This window comes from Natrix helvetica, assembly GCF_964273705.1.
Source record: "Natrix helvetica genome assembly, chromosome: 14".
In the NCBI taxonomy this organism is placed as follows: domain Eukaryota; kingdom Metazoa; phylum Chordata; class Lepidosauria; order Squamata; family Natricidae; genus Natrix; species Natrix helvetica.
Window position 1 is genome coordinate 14,010,197 of NC_138564.1, and position 14,412 is coordinate 14,024,608.

A 14,412-nucleotide genomic window follows, 5' to 3' on the forward strand; every position below is an offset into this window, starting at 1 on the left:
TCTGCCTTTCTAAAAATCTGTAGAGGGCCTACCCAGGCTAGCTTTCCTACTGGACCCAAGGAACCTCCTTGAGCGATGAAGGTTAAATGCCTGGCCCGCAAAACAGGTGTGAGAGGGAGCTCCCTGTGGCTCTTTCTAATCCTGCCTATGTATAACTCAGCTTCTCTGCTTTTGTCTGGGCCTCCAGCATTCCAGCCGAGCTCAGGCAGGCCTCTCCCAAATATATATATATTTTCCCAAATGTCAGCTGAGCCTCTTTTCTCTGTTTACTAGGCCCACCCAGTGAAGCCATGTGGACCTTGGGGGACAAAGTGGCTTCCACCATTGTGGCCCAGACCATCCACATTCCAACCTTGCCGTGGAGTGGTAGTGGTAAGAGGACTCCCCCTCCCCCGCCTTTTCCCCATGCCTTGCTGTCCTGTGCCCTCTCTTTATCTGGGGTCTTGCAGCTGTGATGACCGCTTCCATCTTGGCCCCTCCAGATCCCACAGGACAGAGAAAGGGCTGCATGGCAGGAATCTCTTCCCCTTTCCTGCCTTCTGGTTTATTCCTCGCGTTATTCTGAGGCATGGTGAAGCCTCTGCTTCAATCGTAAAGAAACGGCCGTTGCCCTTAAAGTTTTGTTGTCATTTTTTCCTTCTAGACTTAGTTGCAGAATGGATCCAGGGGGAGAAGCAGCAGGTGGGGACGCTAATGGTTCCCTTGGAAACCTATCAGCGGGGCTGCGTGCGGGACGTGGAAGAAGGCTTAGAGGTAACTGGAGGCACCCCAGGTGCCTTCTTAGGAGTTAGTGTTGTTAATATTATTGGAGGGGGAAAATGATAGAGGCAACTATGCGTGGAGGAGGAAAGGAGGTTTTCTGAATTCAGCTGGGCTTCCTGTTGGATCCTTCCTTAGCTACAAAATGAAACAGACCAGGCAGGGTTTTGTTCCTTAAAAGATTCATTAGCTGCCTTCATGGAAGGAGAGAATCAGTCCTGTGTAAATCTCGGTTTATGTGGAGTTTTAAGCATAGGGCATTCTTTTTCTGGCTGGACACAGTACCCAAAAAATGGCAATGTCTGGTTATTCGTGTCAGAAGCATCACAATTAAAATAATGTATATGACACATAAAATTTAAAACATAAACACACAGGATTAAAATATGTGCAAATTAATAAATGGGTAACGAAGCCTGTGCTTTCAGAATTGCCCTGTTCACATGTTCCTAGAATTTGTGCAAAGTGCTACAGACGTTATGAAACGGTTGGCAGCTAAGCACATGACTTCGTGCCACTTTGTCTTACTAGTTTAGGTAATCTATGCCAAGCATATAATCCAGCTATTGATGGGCCTGCATGTTTCAGCAGGTGGCAATGCCTCTCTGCATGGAATGCCAAGGTTGCATGTCCTTTGGCTTTGGAGCAGGCCTGGTCAGGCGCGTTTTGAGGAAGGCTGAGTCAGTGTCTGGGCACCGCAAGGCCTTTTGAGTGGAAGTTGAGGGCTGGGGTTCCAGGGGAGCCTTTTTCACCCCTTGATTCTCCCTTCTTCCCTCCTTCCCCTTCCTTCTCTCATCTGTCAGGCATCCAAGAGAATCGGCTACCCGGTGATGATCAAGGCCTCTGAAGGGGGAGGCGGCAAAGGGATCCGAATCGTGGAAGGGGTGGAGGAGTTCCCCGCCCGCTTCAGACAGGTAAAGGAGGGGCAGTTCTGGGACTCTCCTGGGCCAGATTCCCCGTCATTTTAAGGGTTCCCTGCACCCCTGTAGCCTGTTCTCCGTCATAGTGTCAGGTTTCCAAAAGATGCCCTAATTATAACTTAGGAGCCACATGGCCACATAGTTTATGAAAAACTCTTCCCTCAGCTTCTCTGAAATCCACATTGAGAGATAATTCAACTGTTTGACTTGAATTAATTAAGGGGTTTTTGTACTCTTACAACCCAGAGTGCTGTCCCAATGCATATCCCTGGATTTTGGGAAGATCTGTTGGGAAGATCTAGGCACGCTGGCGCTTTGTTTGATTTTCTTGCCCTTCGCGCAACAGGTGCAGAGCGAGGTCCCCGGGTCCCCCATCTTCGTCATGAAGTTCTTGCAGCACGCCCGCCATCTTGAAGTCCAAGTCTTGGCTGACCAGTATGGGAACGCCATTTCCTTGTTCAGCCGGGACTGCTCCATCCAGCGGAGGCACCAGAAGATCATCGAGGAAGCCCCGGCCACGGTGGCTCCTCCAGCCGTCTTTGAGTACATGGAAAAGGTGCGCCTGCGCCTGTGCGAAGTCCTAGCAAAGAACAGAGGCCAACCACAGAGGTCGCTTCTTGGATGGGAGCCCCAGAGCAGTTTGGCCATTGCAGCAAGGGGGCCTCAAGGGCAGAGCGCGGGATTTGAACCTTGCTCTTTTCATTCTCGATCCCTCCCTGCAGCTTTTCCAACTAAAGGAGAATATTTGTAACCCCAACTGTGTGTCTGTTGTGACATCCATAAAAAGGAAGAGCTCTTACAGGGACTCCGTAGCAGACAGTCGATGCATATAGTAAATGCATTCTTTGAGATTACATCCCCTGCTTTGCTTGGGAACACAACCACTCACTCCTCGGGAGCTGTTGTCCTTGAATAAGGTCCCAAGAAGTTGCATATTTCTAACCCAGCTGTGTTGTATTTCCTCTCCACAGTGCGCTGTGCGCCTTGCCAAAATGGTGGGCTACATCAGTGCCGGGACAGTGGAGTATCTCTATAGCGAAGGAGGGAGCTTCCACTTCCTGGAGCTGAATCCCCGCCTGCAGGTGGAACATCCTTGCACGGAAATGATTGCTGATGTCAACTTACCGGCTGCTCAGCTCCAGGTATTCCTGTTCTCAAGTCCGTTTCTCCAGCAGCAGTTCTGAAGTGTGTCAGAGGGAGAAGAACTTAGCTTCATGTTGCAAATGAGCTCTGCGATTTCTTTGTGTGCCCCTTCAGAAGAAGCACTGAGACATCTAATAAATTCTTCTCGCCCCCTTTCCCTTTCTGTCTGTTCCTCTTTTTTCAGATTGCCATGGGTGTCCCGTTGCACAGAATGAAGGACATCCGAGCTCTCTACGGAGAGCCCCCATGGGGAGACCACCCCATCACTTTTGAGGGCCCCAGCAATGCTCCCGTCCCCAGGGGCCACGTCATAGCAGCACGAATCACCAGTGAAAATCCCGATGAAGTCAGTGGAGTCCAACGCTTCCCGTGTCTTCCTTTTAAGGAGTGCAAAGGCCCAGAAAGGCTGGGAGGCCGCGTGGTTGGGTGGGCTCTAGCTTGCCCTGTAGGAGGATAGAATCCTTTTATAAAAAGGGTGGCAAACGTCTCTAAAACACGCACTGTAGATATTAAACAAACCTCCCGGTTCTTATTTGTTTAAAAGTGTTTGTTCTGTGCCTTTCTTGTGTTCTCCTGATTCAACTGATAACTAAAAATAATGAACCTGGCTGAGAGTTTTAGTGCAAATATCTGGTACAGGCGAAGGGACGCAATGAAAAAGACCCCTGTTTATTTTCCAATCAAGGCGGATTAAGTTTGAATAATTGCTTCCAGTTGCATCATCAAACTATTTGACAGTTGCAGCTGACCCCTGAAAGGGAAGGGGGAAAATTCTGGTGCTTCATGGGTTTAAACTGTCATGAAGGAGACAATGTCTTAGCACCAGACCTAGCGGGACGGGAGAGGACTTTCTACCTGCTCGGATGCCGCCTCCCTTGGGGCTCTGGATCAGTGCTTAGGGCTGTCTGTGTGGCCCTTCAGGGTTTCAATGTGGCCTTGATTCTGCCAAAGGTGAGCAAGTCTGCCTTTCCTGCCCCCCTCCCCCACCTTTACCTGTCTTTTGCTGCACCTTGCAGGGTTTCAAGCCCAGCTCTGGCACCGTGCAGGAACTGAATTTCCGCAGCAATAAGAACGTCTGGGGATACTTCAGCGTGGCGGCCACAGGCGGCTTGCACGAATTTGCTGATTCCCAGTTTGGACATTGTTTCTCCTGGGGAGAGAACCGCGAGGAGGCCATCTCGTCAGTATTGCTTTCCCTCGGGCTTTCATGGGTGATGGAAACCTGGTGGGGGGGCGAGGGCTTCCCAGGAGGCCCTTGGGACTCTCCATTGCCCACCCCCATCCACCCATCCCTGGGTTCCTCTTCCTGCTTTGCTAAAAAGAGCCAATTGTACTGGGAAGATCACACATCCCAAAAGGAACCTAATCCTGTCAGCCCCCCCCCCCCTTTGCTGGGGCGTCATTTGCACCCCCCTCCCCTGGGATTGAGAGAAACAGAGCAGGTTGGGACTTGATACATCTAGCTTGTCGGCTTTCAGAAATTTGGTGGTCGCCTTAAAGGAGCTGTCCATCCGTGGGGACTTCCGGACGACGGTCGAATACCTGATTAAGTTGTTGGAGACCGAGAGTTTCCAGACGAATGAGACGGACACCAGCTGGCTCGATCATCTGATTGCCGAAAAAGTGCAGGTAGCCAAGAATGCGGCAGATTTTCAGGAATGGATGCTTGTATCCCTTGAACCTTTTTTTTCAACCCAAGAGACCCGAGTCCATATTTTCTGTTTTTAGATACCACTTTTTTATTTAGATTTACTCTCATGCTTTGCATTGAAAGACTTATCCTCATCTGTCGAGGTTTTCCAAACTGAGCAAATTCTTCTTCCTTCGGCAGGCAGAGAAACCAGACACGATGTTGGCTGTGGTCTGTGGCGCCCTTAACGTGGCAGATGCCTCCTTTAGGACCTGCATGGACGATTTCCTGCATTTGCTGGAGAGGTAAAGGGTCATCCTGGCATCCAAGCCCCCGGCCGTTTCATGCAATTGACCGCACCATCAGCAGGTCTCTGCGGGGCGGCCCCACAGGGGTCACTGCTTTGGAATGCATTCATTTCAGAGTTTCAGCAGTTAAGATGTGCTGTGATGATCTGTGGAAGGTTGTCTTCCTAGTACCTAATACCTGGCGTTACGTTTGTAAGGCACTCCGGGAGTCTCTTGGGAAGATTTTGAGGGGACGAATGTGAACATATTTGGGAATATTTTTTCTGACCCTCAGCAGACAATTAACTGAAAGGGCCAGGACGCTTTTTGGGTCAGAAGTGTAAATGGTAAACAAAGCAACCCAAATGGAATATTGTAATTCTATACATGGAATGGCAAATGTATAAGAACCATGAATGTAAAAAAAGAATAATAACTATCTGAATGTATACCTATAATCGTATATAGAGAACAAAAAATAAAATAAAAAAAGAAGTCTTTTTCAGGGGCCAAGTCCTGCCAGCAGCCTCTCTCCTGAATATTGTCGATGTGGAACTTATTTACGAAGACACCAAATATGTGCTTAAGGTACGCGTGGCCCCGATTTCCACAAATGGGCTGAAATGGGAAAATTCCTTTTCGGGTAGAACAGGGAGGGAGCGTTTACGCTTGAAGCTCCCTTTGGAAGGAAAGCAAAAAGGGCCGATTTCTGCTGCCCCTGGCAGGTTGCCCGTCAGTCCCTGACCACCTACGTCATCCTAATGAACGGCAGCCACATTGAGATCGATGTGCACCGGCTGAACGACGGGGGGCTCCTCCTGTCTTACAACGGCAACAGTTACACCACCTACATGAAAGAAGAAACCGACCGGTGGGTGACGGGAGGGCTCTCCTGCCAGACATGCCCCAAAGCTCACAGCCAGGCCTCACAGACACCCTTCCCCCATTGCACCACCGTTCCTTGATCTCTGCTGTTGGCTACTTGGCTGAGAATCTTCTCTTGATGGAACACGGGAACCTTGGAAGGAGTCAGTTGTGGAGCTCGGCTGAAAGAAGCAGAATCCGAGGCTCTTCCTTCTTTTATTTTCTTTCATTTGCTTCTTTGCCTTCTGACCTCCAGGTACCGCATCACAATCGGCAACAAAAGCTGTGACTTTGAGAAAGAGAAAGACCCATCCTTGCTTCGGGCCCCCTCTGCAGGAAAGCTGCTGCACTATACGGTGGAGGATGGGGGCCGCATCTATGGGGGCCACAGCTATGCAGAAATGGAGGTAACCCTCGCACCACCTTGGGGGTGCCTGGATTTTTCACCGAGGAAGGTGGCTGTTTCTCCCTAATTGATTCTCTAACATTAATGTGCGTATTTTGGGAGCTTTCTGGCTGTGCCAGCAGGCTGGCGGTCAAGAGACAAGCAGGCTCAGCCTTTCCCTGCTGGAGAGCATAACGTTGGTCCCCTTGCCAGATGCTCAAAGCATAATTGATCATGTTGGGATCATTGGGAAACCATCCAGATGTGCAGGCCCATTGCTCTCTCAACAGGTGATGAAGATGGTGGTATCCCTGACAGTGGAAGAGTCAGGCATCATCCGCTACGTGAGACGGCCGGGCACGTTGTTGGAGGCGGGCTGCGTGGTAGCTCGGCTTGAGCTGGACGACCCCACCAAAATTCACCTGGTGAGTAACGGAGTGGCTGGAAGCCATTTGGGGGAGGGGCAGCAAAACCTGCCTGGGAGCCGCTAAGGGGGCCGCCCAGTGCATCTTTCCAAGGCTTCTCTTTCCCCCCAGAAGCGACGGGGCTGCTGGGAGGGCGGGTGGGCCTTTCTCTTGCAGGTTCAGATGCTTCCGGGGAGGAACAGCCTCTTGCTAGAATTCCTTTGAAATCATTTCCGGATCACAGGAAGCTCCTGAATGGTGGATTTTCTGATCATAACGTTCTGTTTATTTTTATGCTTTGTCCCTCTGCCCGCCCATGCTGCCCCCAGGCCCAGTTGCACACGGGGGGGCTCTCCCCTCAGCCACCCCTACCCATCCGTGGCGAGAGGCTGCACCAAGTCTTCCACAACGTGCTGGACAACCTGCAGAATGTCATGAATGGGTACTGCCTGCCAGAGCCTTACTTCTCTGCCAAGGTAAGAGCGTTTTCACCTTTGCCTCTTAAAAGATCAATCTTGGAAAAAAGCTGGCTTGGGACATCCTGGCTTTCTGGGAATATGTTCCTGACGTGCAAGGAAAGCCCTTGGAAGATCTTGCTTTGAATGGCAAAGAGGGGGAGGAAGGCAGGGGGAGCTGCTCCTAAACGGATGTGTGCAGGTTGCAGCAGGAGAGACTGAAGGAAGGAAAAGACCAGCTCACTTCTCTCCATCAGCCAAAAAAGAAGCTGATTTTGTTTTCCTCCTTTCGTCCAGTCCCCATTGCTGATCCCCCCAAAACTCCGGAGCCAAAGGGAGGCCTCTGCGGTCTGGCACCAGCGGAGGGCTGGAGCTCTCTTGCTTACGTCTTCCATGATTCCCTCTCATGAATCCTTCTTTCCCCCCACCTCAGATCAAAGAATGGGTGGATAAGCTGATGAGGACCCTCCGGGATCCTTCCCTTCCCCTGCTGGAGCTGCAGGAGATCATGACCAGCACGCTGGGCCGGATTCCAGCCTCTGTGGAGAAGTCCATCCGAAAAGTGATGGCCCAGTACGCCAGCAACGTCACCTCCGTGCTCTGCCAGTTCCCCAGCCAGCAGGTGAGGGAGGGCAGCGGCCAAGAAGCCGACAGGGCAGGAGTGAGCAGGAGACCGATGATATCGGCTGGCTGGGGAATTCTGGGACATGAAGTCCACCTACCTTAAAGTTGCTCAGGTAGAGAAACATAAAGGATCGTTCCCTCTTTCTCTTCAAGATTGCCAGCATTTTGGACAGCCACGCAGCCACCCTGCAACGCAAAGCTGACCGGGAAGTCTTCTTCATGAACACCCAGAGTATTGTGCAGTTGGTTCAGAGGTGGGTTTGTGTGTCTTTGGGACAATCACACCACCACACTCCCTGCCTGGACACCTGCAAGGGGGGGGGGGGGCTGTTTTGTTGCACCAGCCAAGCTGATCTCTTCTGCCTGGAGCCTGGCCTGGGCATTTTTAGCAACACTGAAGGTGATTTGAAAAGTGGAATGCTTTTGTCACGAGAATCGTGGCCAAAGCGTCTTACATGACGACAGTGAATCATGCCTGACCCTCTTCCCCCTCTTTCTCCATCGTCTGCTCCCGAGACCTACAAGTGACTCGTGCATCTCCTCTCTTGCCCCACCCGATTCCAGGTATCGCAGTGGCATCCGAGGCCACATGAAATCGGTGGTGCTGGATCTGCTGAGGCGATACCTGCAGGCGGAGACCCAGTTCCAGCAAGGTAAGGTGGAGGCCAGGGAGGAGGGTGCTGGCACGGCCTCTGGCAGAGCTTCCCCCAGGAGGCAGCAGCTTCTCTGCAACTGGCTCCTCCCTGGGTTTCCGCTTGTGCTCCAGCTCATTACGACAAGTGTGTGATCATCCTGAGGGAGCAGCACATGCCCAACATGACCCCCGTCCTGGAGTGCATCTTCTCCCACGCCCAGGTGGCCAAGAAGAACCTCCTGGTGACCATGCTGATTGTGAGTTGGAAAGGAGCCGCTTCCTGACCTCCGGCTTCCCTCCAGCCACACGGGGTCGCCCCTTTTCCACCTGGGCACAGAGCTGCAGGGCCCAACGCAGCTGGAAGGTCGGGCCTTTTGGGGGGCGGCCCTTTGTTGCCCCTTTAGACAACGCCCCTGCAGTGACACGGCTGAACGTTGGTTTCGTTCTCTTGCCCAGGATCAGCTTTGTGGCCGAGACCCGACCTTGACCGATGAGCTGATGGCCATCCTGAATGAGCTCACCCAGCTCAGCAAAACCGAGCACGCTAAAGTGGCCCTACGGGCCCGGCAGGTCAGCCCAGGGCTTGCCAATCCTCCTGGCTGATTCTCCCAGACTTGCCTGGGGTGGGGGGAATCCGCTGAGCCAGCCCTCCTTTGCTCCCAGGTGCTGATTGCCTCCCACCTGCCTTCCTACGAACTGCGGCACAACCAGGTGGAGTCCATCTTCCTCTCTGCCATCGACATGTATGGGCACCAGTTCTGTCCTGAGAACCTAAAGGTGACTCTTTCTTGAACATCCAATTCCCCCGGGGATCCGAGGCCCGAACAGCACCTGCTCACTCGCTCTGGGCTCCCTCTCCTTTTACAGAAACTCATCCTTTCGGAGACCACCATCTTCGATGTCTTGCCGACCTTCTTCTATCACGCCAACCAGGTGGTGCGCATGGCAGCCCTGGAGGTAAGGAGAGGATTGGAAGGCTCCGGTGACCTCTCCGACCAAGGGTGCGGAGGGTGGGTGGGTGGGGGGAGCTGTTTCGCAGAAAAGAGGGCGCATTGGCTAGAGTGCAGGACTGCAAGCTCCTTCTGCTGACTGCTGATTGCCAGCAGTTTGGCAGTTCAGGTTCACCGGCTCCAGGTTGACTCAGCCTTCCCTCCTTCCCAGGTGGGTCAAAGGAGGACCCAGGTTGTTGGGGGCAAGAGGCTGACTCTGTCAACCGCTTAGAGAGGGCTGTAAAAGCACTGTGAAGCGGTCTATAAGCCTAAGGGCCATTGCTATTTATTTTGCCTTGGAAGCTGCTGAGCTCAGAGCGCTGTGATAATTTCTGTGCTGGGAGAAAACCATGAAACGGTACTTTGGGCACAAACTCGCCAGTCCTCCTGCTTCCTTTTGCCTTTCCAGGTATATGTCAGGCGGGCCTACATCGCCTACGAACTGAACAGCCTGCAGCACCGCCAGCTGCTGGACGGCACCAGTGTGGTTGAGTTCCAGTTCATGCTGCCTTCCTCACACCCAAACAGGTGGGGCAAATGTCCCCAAGCCTTTATGGGGTCGGTGAGGGGCTGGGGGAGAGGGTCTCCCTGGGGAAGGTTCCAGGATCACCCCCTGGTCTCTGGTTTGCAAGCCTGAGGGGGGTTGGGGAAGGCCGAGGGGCCCCGGTGGGTCTGAGCAAGGGAGCTATTTGTGTTCCTGTCTCTTTGCAGAGGAAGCAGCCCCACCCTGAGCAGGTAGTGTGGAGTTCTTTTGGCTCTGCAGCATGATAGTGGTTACACCAAAGCTCCGCTCCCCCATAACGGCCTCCTTGACTTTTCTCTTAACTGCCCCGCTCCAAGCCCTTTGGATTGGCTCCTAGCGTTCTGTCTGAGGGGCATGTGGGGGCAAAGCACCGTGCTGACGAGTGGGCGAGGGGGAAGGCAAAGGGGCCCTTGTGGCAAAGAGGCATCCTTTTTTTTAAAAAAAAGGAAGCTGTCCGTTCCTCACGGCCTTCAGGCTCTTATCGGCTCCAGCTGGGTGGCTGCAATGGGCCAAGCTGCCCTTGGAAGCGGCAGGGGCTCAATTCTACACCCACGAACCGGTGCTCCATCTGATGTTTCCCCTCTTCCTTGTGTCTCCCCCCCCCGCCCCCCCAGAATGTCCGTGCCAGTCAGCATCTCCAACCCAGACTTGGCTCGGCACAGCACGGAGCTCTTCATGGACAGCGGCTTTTCCCCGCTCTGCCAGCGAATGGGAGCCATGGTGGCCTTTGACAGATTTGAAGATTTCACCCGGTAGGTGGCCCACCTAGGAGGGAAGCAAGCACTGCCCCAGCCCTCCTGGCCTTCACTGGGGGGGTGGGGGGTCGCTGTGTTGCTGTTCCCGCTGAGCTTAAGTATTGGCCAGGGCAGCTGGGCCTTTCCCTGGAGTCCTGGGGGAGGGGGCGCTTCCCCACTTTGCCTTTCCTTTTGTAGAATTTTTTTAATCCCAGCTTTATTGTTCCTGAGACCTCTTGACTCGTTCTCCATTTGGGTGAGGGGCAGTTTCACCTTGGAAGGAGGAGTTACTTGGGACTGCGGTGGGTGGGTGGGTGGGTGGGAGGGAGGGGGAGCAGAGAAGTCACATGTTTGGAAAGCATCAGCCTGGTTTAATATGTGGCTGCAGGTGCAGAGTTCCCTCCGCAGCAAGAGGTTCGGTTCCCTGCTGTCCTGTTGGTTTCTCTTCTCACCTCCAGCCTCTCTCCTGTTTGTCTGCTAGGAATTTCGATGAAGTCGTTTCCTGCTTTGCTGAGCAGGAGAGCCCCCCCCTCTTCAGCGAAGTCAGGTCCACCTTTTACGATGAAGACGACAACAAAGTGAGTGTCCCTGGGCGGGCAGCTTCTCCCTGCCGTGTTACGGCTGGGCCTAACTTCTGCGTTGGCTTGTGGCTTCCAGAACGTCCGGGAGGAACCCATCCACATCTTGAACGTGGCCGTCCGGTGGGCAGATCACCAGGAGGACGAGGAGCTGGTGCCGATCTTCAGGGCCTTCGCTCAGTCCAAGGTCTGTTCCCACAAAAGCCCAGATTTTCTCCCCTGGGCAGCTTGGCCTCTGGCTGGGGTTATTGATCGATCCGCTGGCTTTAGAAGCTGACCTTGTGAATCATTGGCTCCCCATCCAGGTACGGTTGCCTATCCTCAGCTCAGCTCCTGTGTGAATGCAGACAAAAACGCCGTGATCTCATCAGACTCTCCTTCCTCTTTTGCCCTGGTGACAGGAGGGCAGCTGATAATGTTCCTTTCCTGAGATTATTCTGATATTTGGTGTTTTCTCGTCATCTTTCCCCATGCAGAGTAATATCCTTGTGGACTATGGGCTTCGAAGAATCACATTTTTGATAACCCAGCAGGTCAGTGATAATATATAAATATATGTGAAATATATCACGTATTTTGGGGAGTCGACGCACCTTTTTCCCCGCCAAAAGGGAGAAAATTTGGGTGTGTTTTATACTCCAAAAAATACGGTGTATGAAAGTGTACACATGACTGTTGATAATCATGATGGGATTAACCTCTGTTTAAAAAGCAAACATTGGCAACTTCTGCCCTTTCTCCTCACTGGTAACGTCTCTCTTCTTTTGCAGAGGGAGTTCCCAAAATTCTTCACTTTCCGAGCTCGGGATGAGGTGAGGGGGGGGGCGGGCTGCTTAATCCCCCAGGCGACGCCTGATCTTGGTTTTAACGCGCGGTGGGCACAACCTCAGCCTTGACGTTAAACCCCACAAGTTTTTGCTGCGCCTTCTTCAGTTTGCTGAGGACCACATCTATCGCCACTTGGAGCCAGCGCTGGCTTTCCAGCTGGAGCTGAACCGCATGCGCAACTTTGACCTGACCGCAGTGCCATGTGCCAACCACAAGATGCACCTTTACCTGGGTGCTGCCAAGGTGGAGGAAGGCACGGAGGTCACCGATTACAGATTCTTCATCCGTGCCATTGTCAGGCACTCCGACCTGATCACCAAGGTGAGTTTAGGGCTGAGTTACGGGCAGCATGTGGGGCAGCCAGGAGACCCTTCATGGCCCCCGGTGCTCTCTGAGCTTGGCGGTTTCCCTGCAGGCGTTTCATCAACCAAACTAGGTAACATCATCAGTGTAGTGATGGGTGTTGTTGACTAGCACTGACGGTATTTCGTAGTTTGGGTAATCTGCAAGAAAAGAGGCAAGCTCAGAAAGCACCAAGAACCCCACTGTCCCCTTCCTCTTCTTCCCCTTTTACCTCCTCTCCCCTTCCTTCCCCCCTCCCCAAATCCTCCCCCTTTCTGGCACTGGTGATGTTCCCTAGTTGGGTCACGAAACTTTTGTAAGAAAACAACTAAGTTCAGAGAGCACCAAGGACCCCTCACTTCAACCCTGAGCTACAAATATTCTCCTTTTTTGGTACTTTCTGCTCAGCACAGCAGCCCATTCCGGGATCAACGGTTGTCCGCTCCTCTCTGCCTGTCTCATTGACAAGCCTCCTTCTCTTTCTCACTCTCCCTGCCCTGCCGCCTCCGTCTTCCCATCCAGGAGGCCTCCTTCGAGTACCTGCAGAACGAGGGCGAGCGGCTGCTCTTGGAAGCCATGGACGAGCTGGAGGTGGCCGCCAGCAACACCACCGTCCGCACCGACTGCAACCACATCTTCCTCAACTTTGTCCCCACCGTTGTCATGGACCCATCCAAGGTCTGCGTGGCTTCCGTCTCTAGAAAGCCCCCACTGCTTGTGGAGTAAGAGGCTCCCCCCGACCACATTTTGGTGTCTCCCCCCCCCCCCAGATCGAGGAGTCTGTGCGGTCCATGGTGATGCGGTACGGCAGCCGCCTCTGGAAGCTGCGGGTCCTTCAAGCGGAAGTGAAGATCAACATCCGACCGATGCCGACGGCCCAAGCGGTTCCCGTCCGCCTCTTCCTGACCGACGAGTCCGGATACTATCTGGATATTGGCCTCTACAAGGAAGTCAGCGACCCCAGCACAGGAAGCGTAGGTGCCCCTTCATGCGTCCCCCAGATTGGCTTCCCTTCTTCTCGCGGGGGTGGGTGGCCTTCCGGAATTGTATTTCCCTCCCCGGGGTGCTTTGGGTCTGCACAGACTTCTCCCCATGCTGAGCTCAAGTTCTGGGAACCTTGGCCGAGGGCACCTGGAGAGAGCCTCCAGATCATTCCGCAGAGTGCAAAGCCTGCCTGTGTGAAGATTGAGTGCTGCGTCCTGTCTGACTGGAGCTGCCTAAGCCGAGAGGGGCTGCCTGATCGTCCTTTCGCTTTGTGTCCTGGCCTAGATTATGTTCCACTCCTACGGGGAGAAGCAGGGCCCCATGCACAGCATGCTGATCAACACGCCCTACGTCACCAAGGACCTGCTCCAGGCCAAGCGCTTCCAGGCCCAGTCGCTGGGCACCACCTACGTCTACGACTTCCTGGAGATGTTCCGGCAGGTGGGCTGGGCAGCGGCTCAGGGGTCTCCCCTGCCTCCGTCGGCCACCAGGGTGGAGAGATGCTCACTAGGCTTCCACCGTGGCTATTCACAGCTCCAGGTTTAATGCTCGAGAGGCCCCAGATTGGGGATTGAGGGTCCTAGTTTGTCTCTTCATTGGAGCTTCTGATTTGAGAGTTGCTGCAGATTTTTAAATTAAAAGACAGACACATGCACACACACACACAAAATATTGGGAAATGTTTTCTTGAAGCAAGTTCCTCCCACAGGTTCACCTGGAGAGAAAGCCCACCCATAGACCCACCTCTCCAGAAATATTAGGAAAAGCAAATGGGCACTGAATGGGCAAAGGTGTCTCTTTCAGATCTCTCCCAAGGAGATTCTGTGCCAGTGGAAGAGGCAGCGCTCGGTCTCCCTGATGGAGGGCCCACTGGCAGAGAAGGCACTCCCGAGCCCAGGAAATGTCCTCCCCTCCCCTTCCTTGAGCTGGGTCTGCCCCTAAGAATCCCCCTGATGCCGAGAATCTTCCTCCTCCTTCGCAGGCTCTGTTCAAGCAGTGGGGATCCACTGAGGAGGCCAGCCCCACCGACGTCCTGACTTACACGGAACTGGTGCTGGATGCCCAGGGGAAGATGGTGCAGCTGAACAGGCTGCCAGGAGGAAATGAGGCAAGCGCTGAGAGTGGGACAAGCCGAAGCTTGAGAGAAGTGGGGATCACCAGGGAGGTTTGAAACCGCTGGGGGTCCTTGCAGACTGAGGGGCTGCCTGCCTTTGATCTTCTGTTTAAGCTGGTTTGCTGCAGGCCTCTGTTTTTTTCTGTAAGTTTTTTCTTTATTTTTATTTTAAAACAAACATTTCATCATTCATCAATCCGTGTGTCGTCTGAGTA

At 53.3% G+C, this 14,412-nt stretch overlaps 1 protein-coding gene across 4 annotated transcripts in view; it reads left to right on the top strand.

The window, feature by feature from the left end:
* The window catches only part of ACACB (acetyl-CoA carboxylase beta), a 30,110-nt gene that overhangs the window by 6,515 nt on the left and 9,183 nt on the right, over positions 1-14,412 (top strand). For 3 of the 4 annotated variants that reach the window (XR_014176477.1, XM_081966691.1, XM_081966692.1), the window contains exons 7-38: positions 274-372; positions 644-753; positions 1,563-1,673; positions 2,026-2,235; positions 2,651-2,821; positions 3,007-3,168; positions 3,839-4,002; positions 4,301-4,451; positions 4,654-4,757; positions 5,246-5,327; positions 5,465-5,610; positions 5,860-6,010; positions 6,279-6,413; positions 6,722-6,868; positions 7,281-7,469; positions 7,625-7,725; positions 8,036-8,124; positions 8,238-8,362; positions 8,562-8,675; positions 8,769-8,882; positions 8,973-9,062; positions 9,504-9,622; positions 10,232-10,369; positions 10,833-10,929; positions 11,009-11,116; positions 11,406-11,462; positions 11,700-11,741; positions 11,863-12,078; positions 12,622-12,777; positions 12,870-13,073; positions 13,369-13,524; positions 14,066-14,191. Coding sequence is in view for 2 of the 4 variants with exons in the window: in XM_081966691.1 (XP_081822817.1) it covers positions 274-372; positions 644-753; positions 1,563-1,673; positions 2,026-2,235; positions 2,651-2,821; positions 3,007-3,168; positions 3,839-4,002; positions 4,301-4,451; positions 4,654-4,757; positions 5,246-5,327; positions 5,465-5,610; positions 5,860-6,010; positions 6,279-6,413; positions 6,722-6,868; positions 7,281-7,469; positions 7,625-7,725; positions 8,036-8,124; positions 8,238-8,362; positions 8,562-8,675; positions 8,769-8,882; positions 8,973-9,062; positions 9,504-9,622; positions 10,232-10,369; positions 10,833-10,929; positions 11,009-11,116; positions 11,406-11,462; positions 11,700-11,741; positions 11,863-12,078; positions 12,622-12,777; positions 12,870-13,073; positions 13,369-13,524; positions 14,066-14,191 (4,184 nt within the window). In the remaining 2 variants the exon portion in view is untranslated. Of the gene's footprint in view, positions 1-273; positions 373-643; positions 754-1,562; positions 1,674-2,025; positions 2,236-2,650; positions 2,822-3,006; positions 3,169-3,838; positions 4,003-4,300; positions 4,452-4,653; positions 4,758-5,245; positions 5,328-5,464; positions 5,611-5,859; positions 6,011-6,278; positions 6,414-6,721; positions 6,869-7,280; positions 7,470-7,624; positions 7,726-8,035; positions 8,125-8,237; positions 8,363-8,561; positions 8,676-8,768; positions 8,883-8,972; positions 9,063-9,503; positions 9,623-10,231; positions 10,370-10,832; positions 10,930-11,008; positions 11,117-11,405; positions 11,463-11,699; positions 11,742-11,862; positions 12,079-12,621; positions 12,778-12,869; positions 13,074-13,368; positions 13,525-14,065; positions 14,342-14,412 lie in introns of all 4 variants that reach the window. The other variant, XR_014176478.1, reaches the window with a different exon arrangement.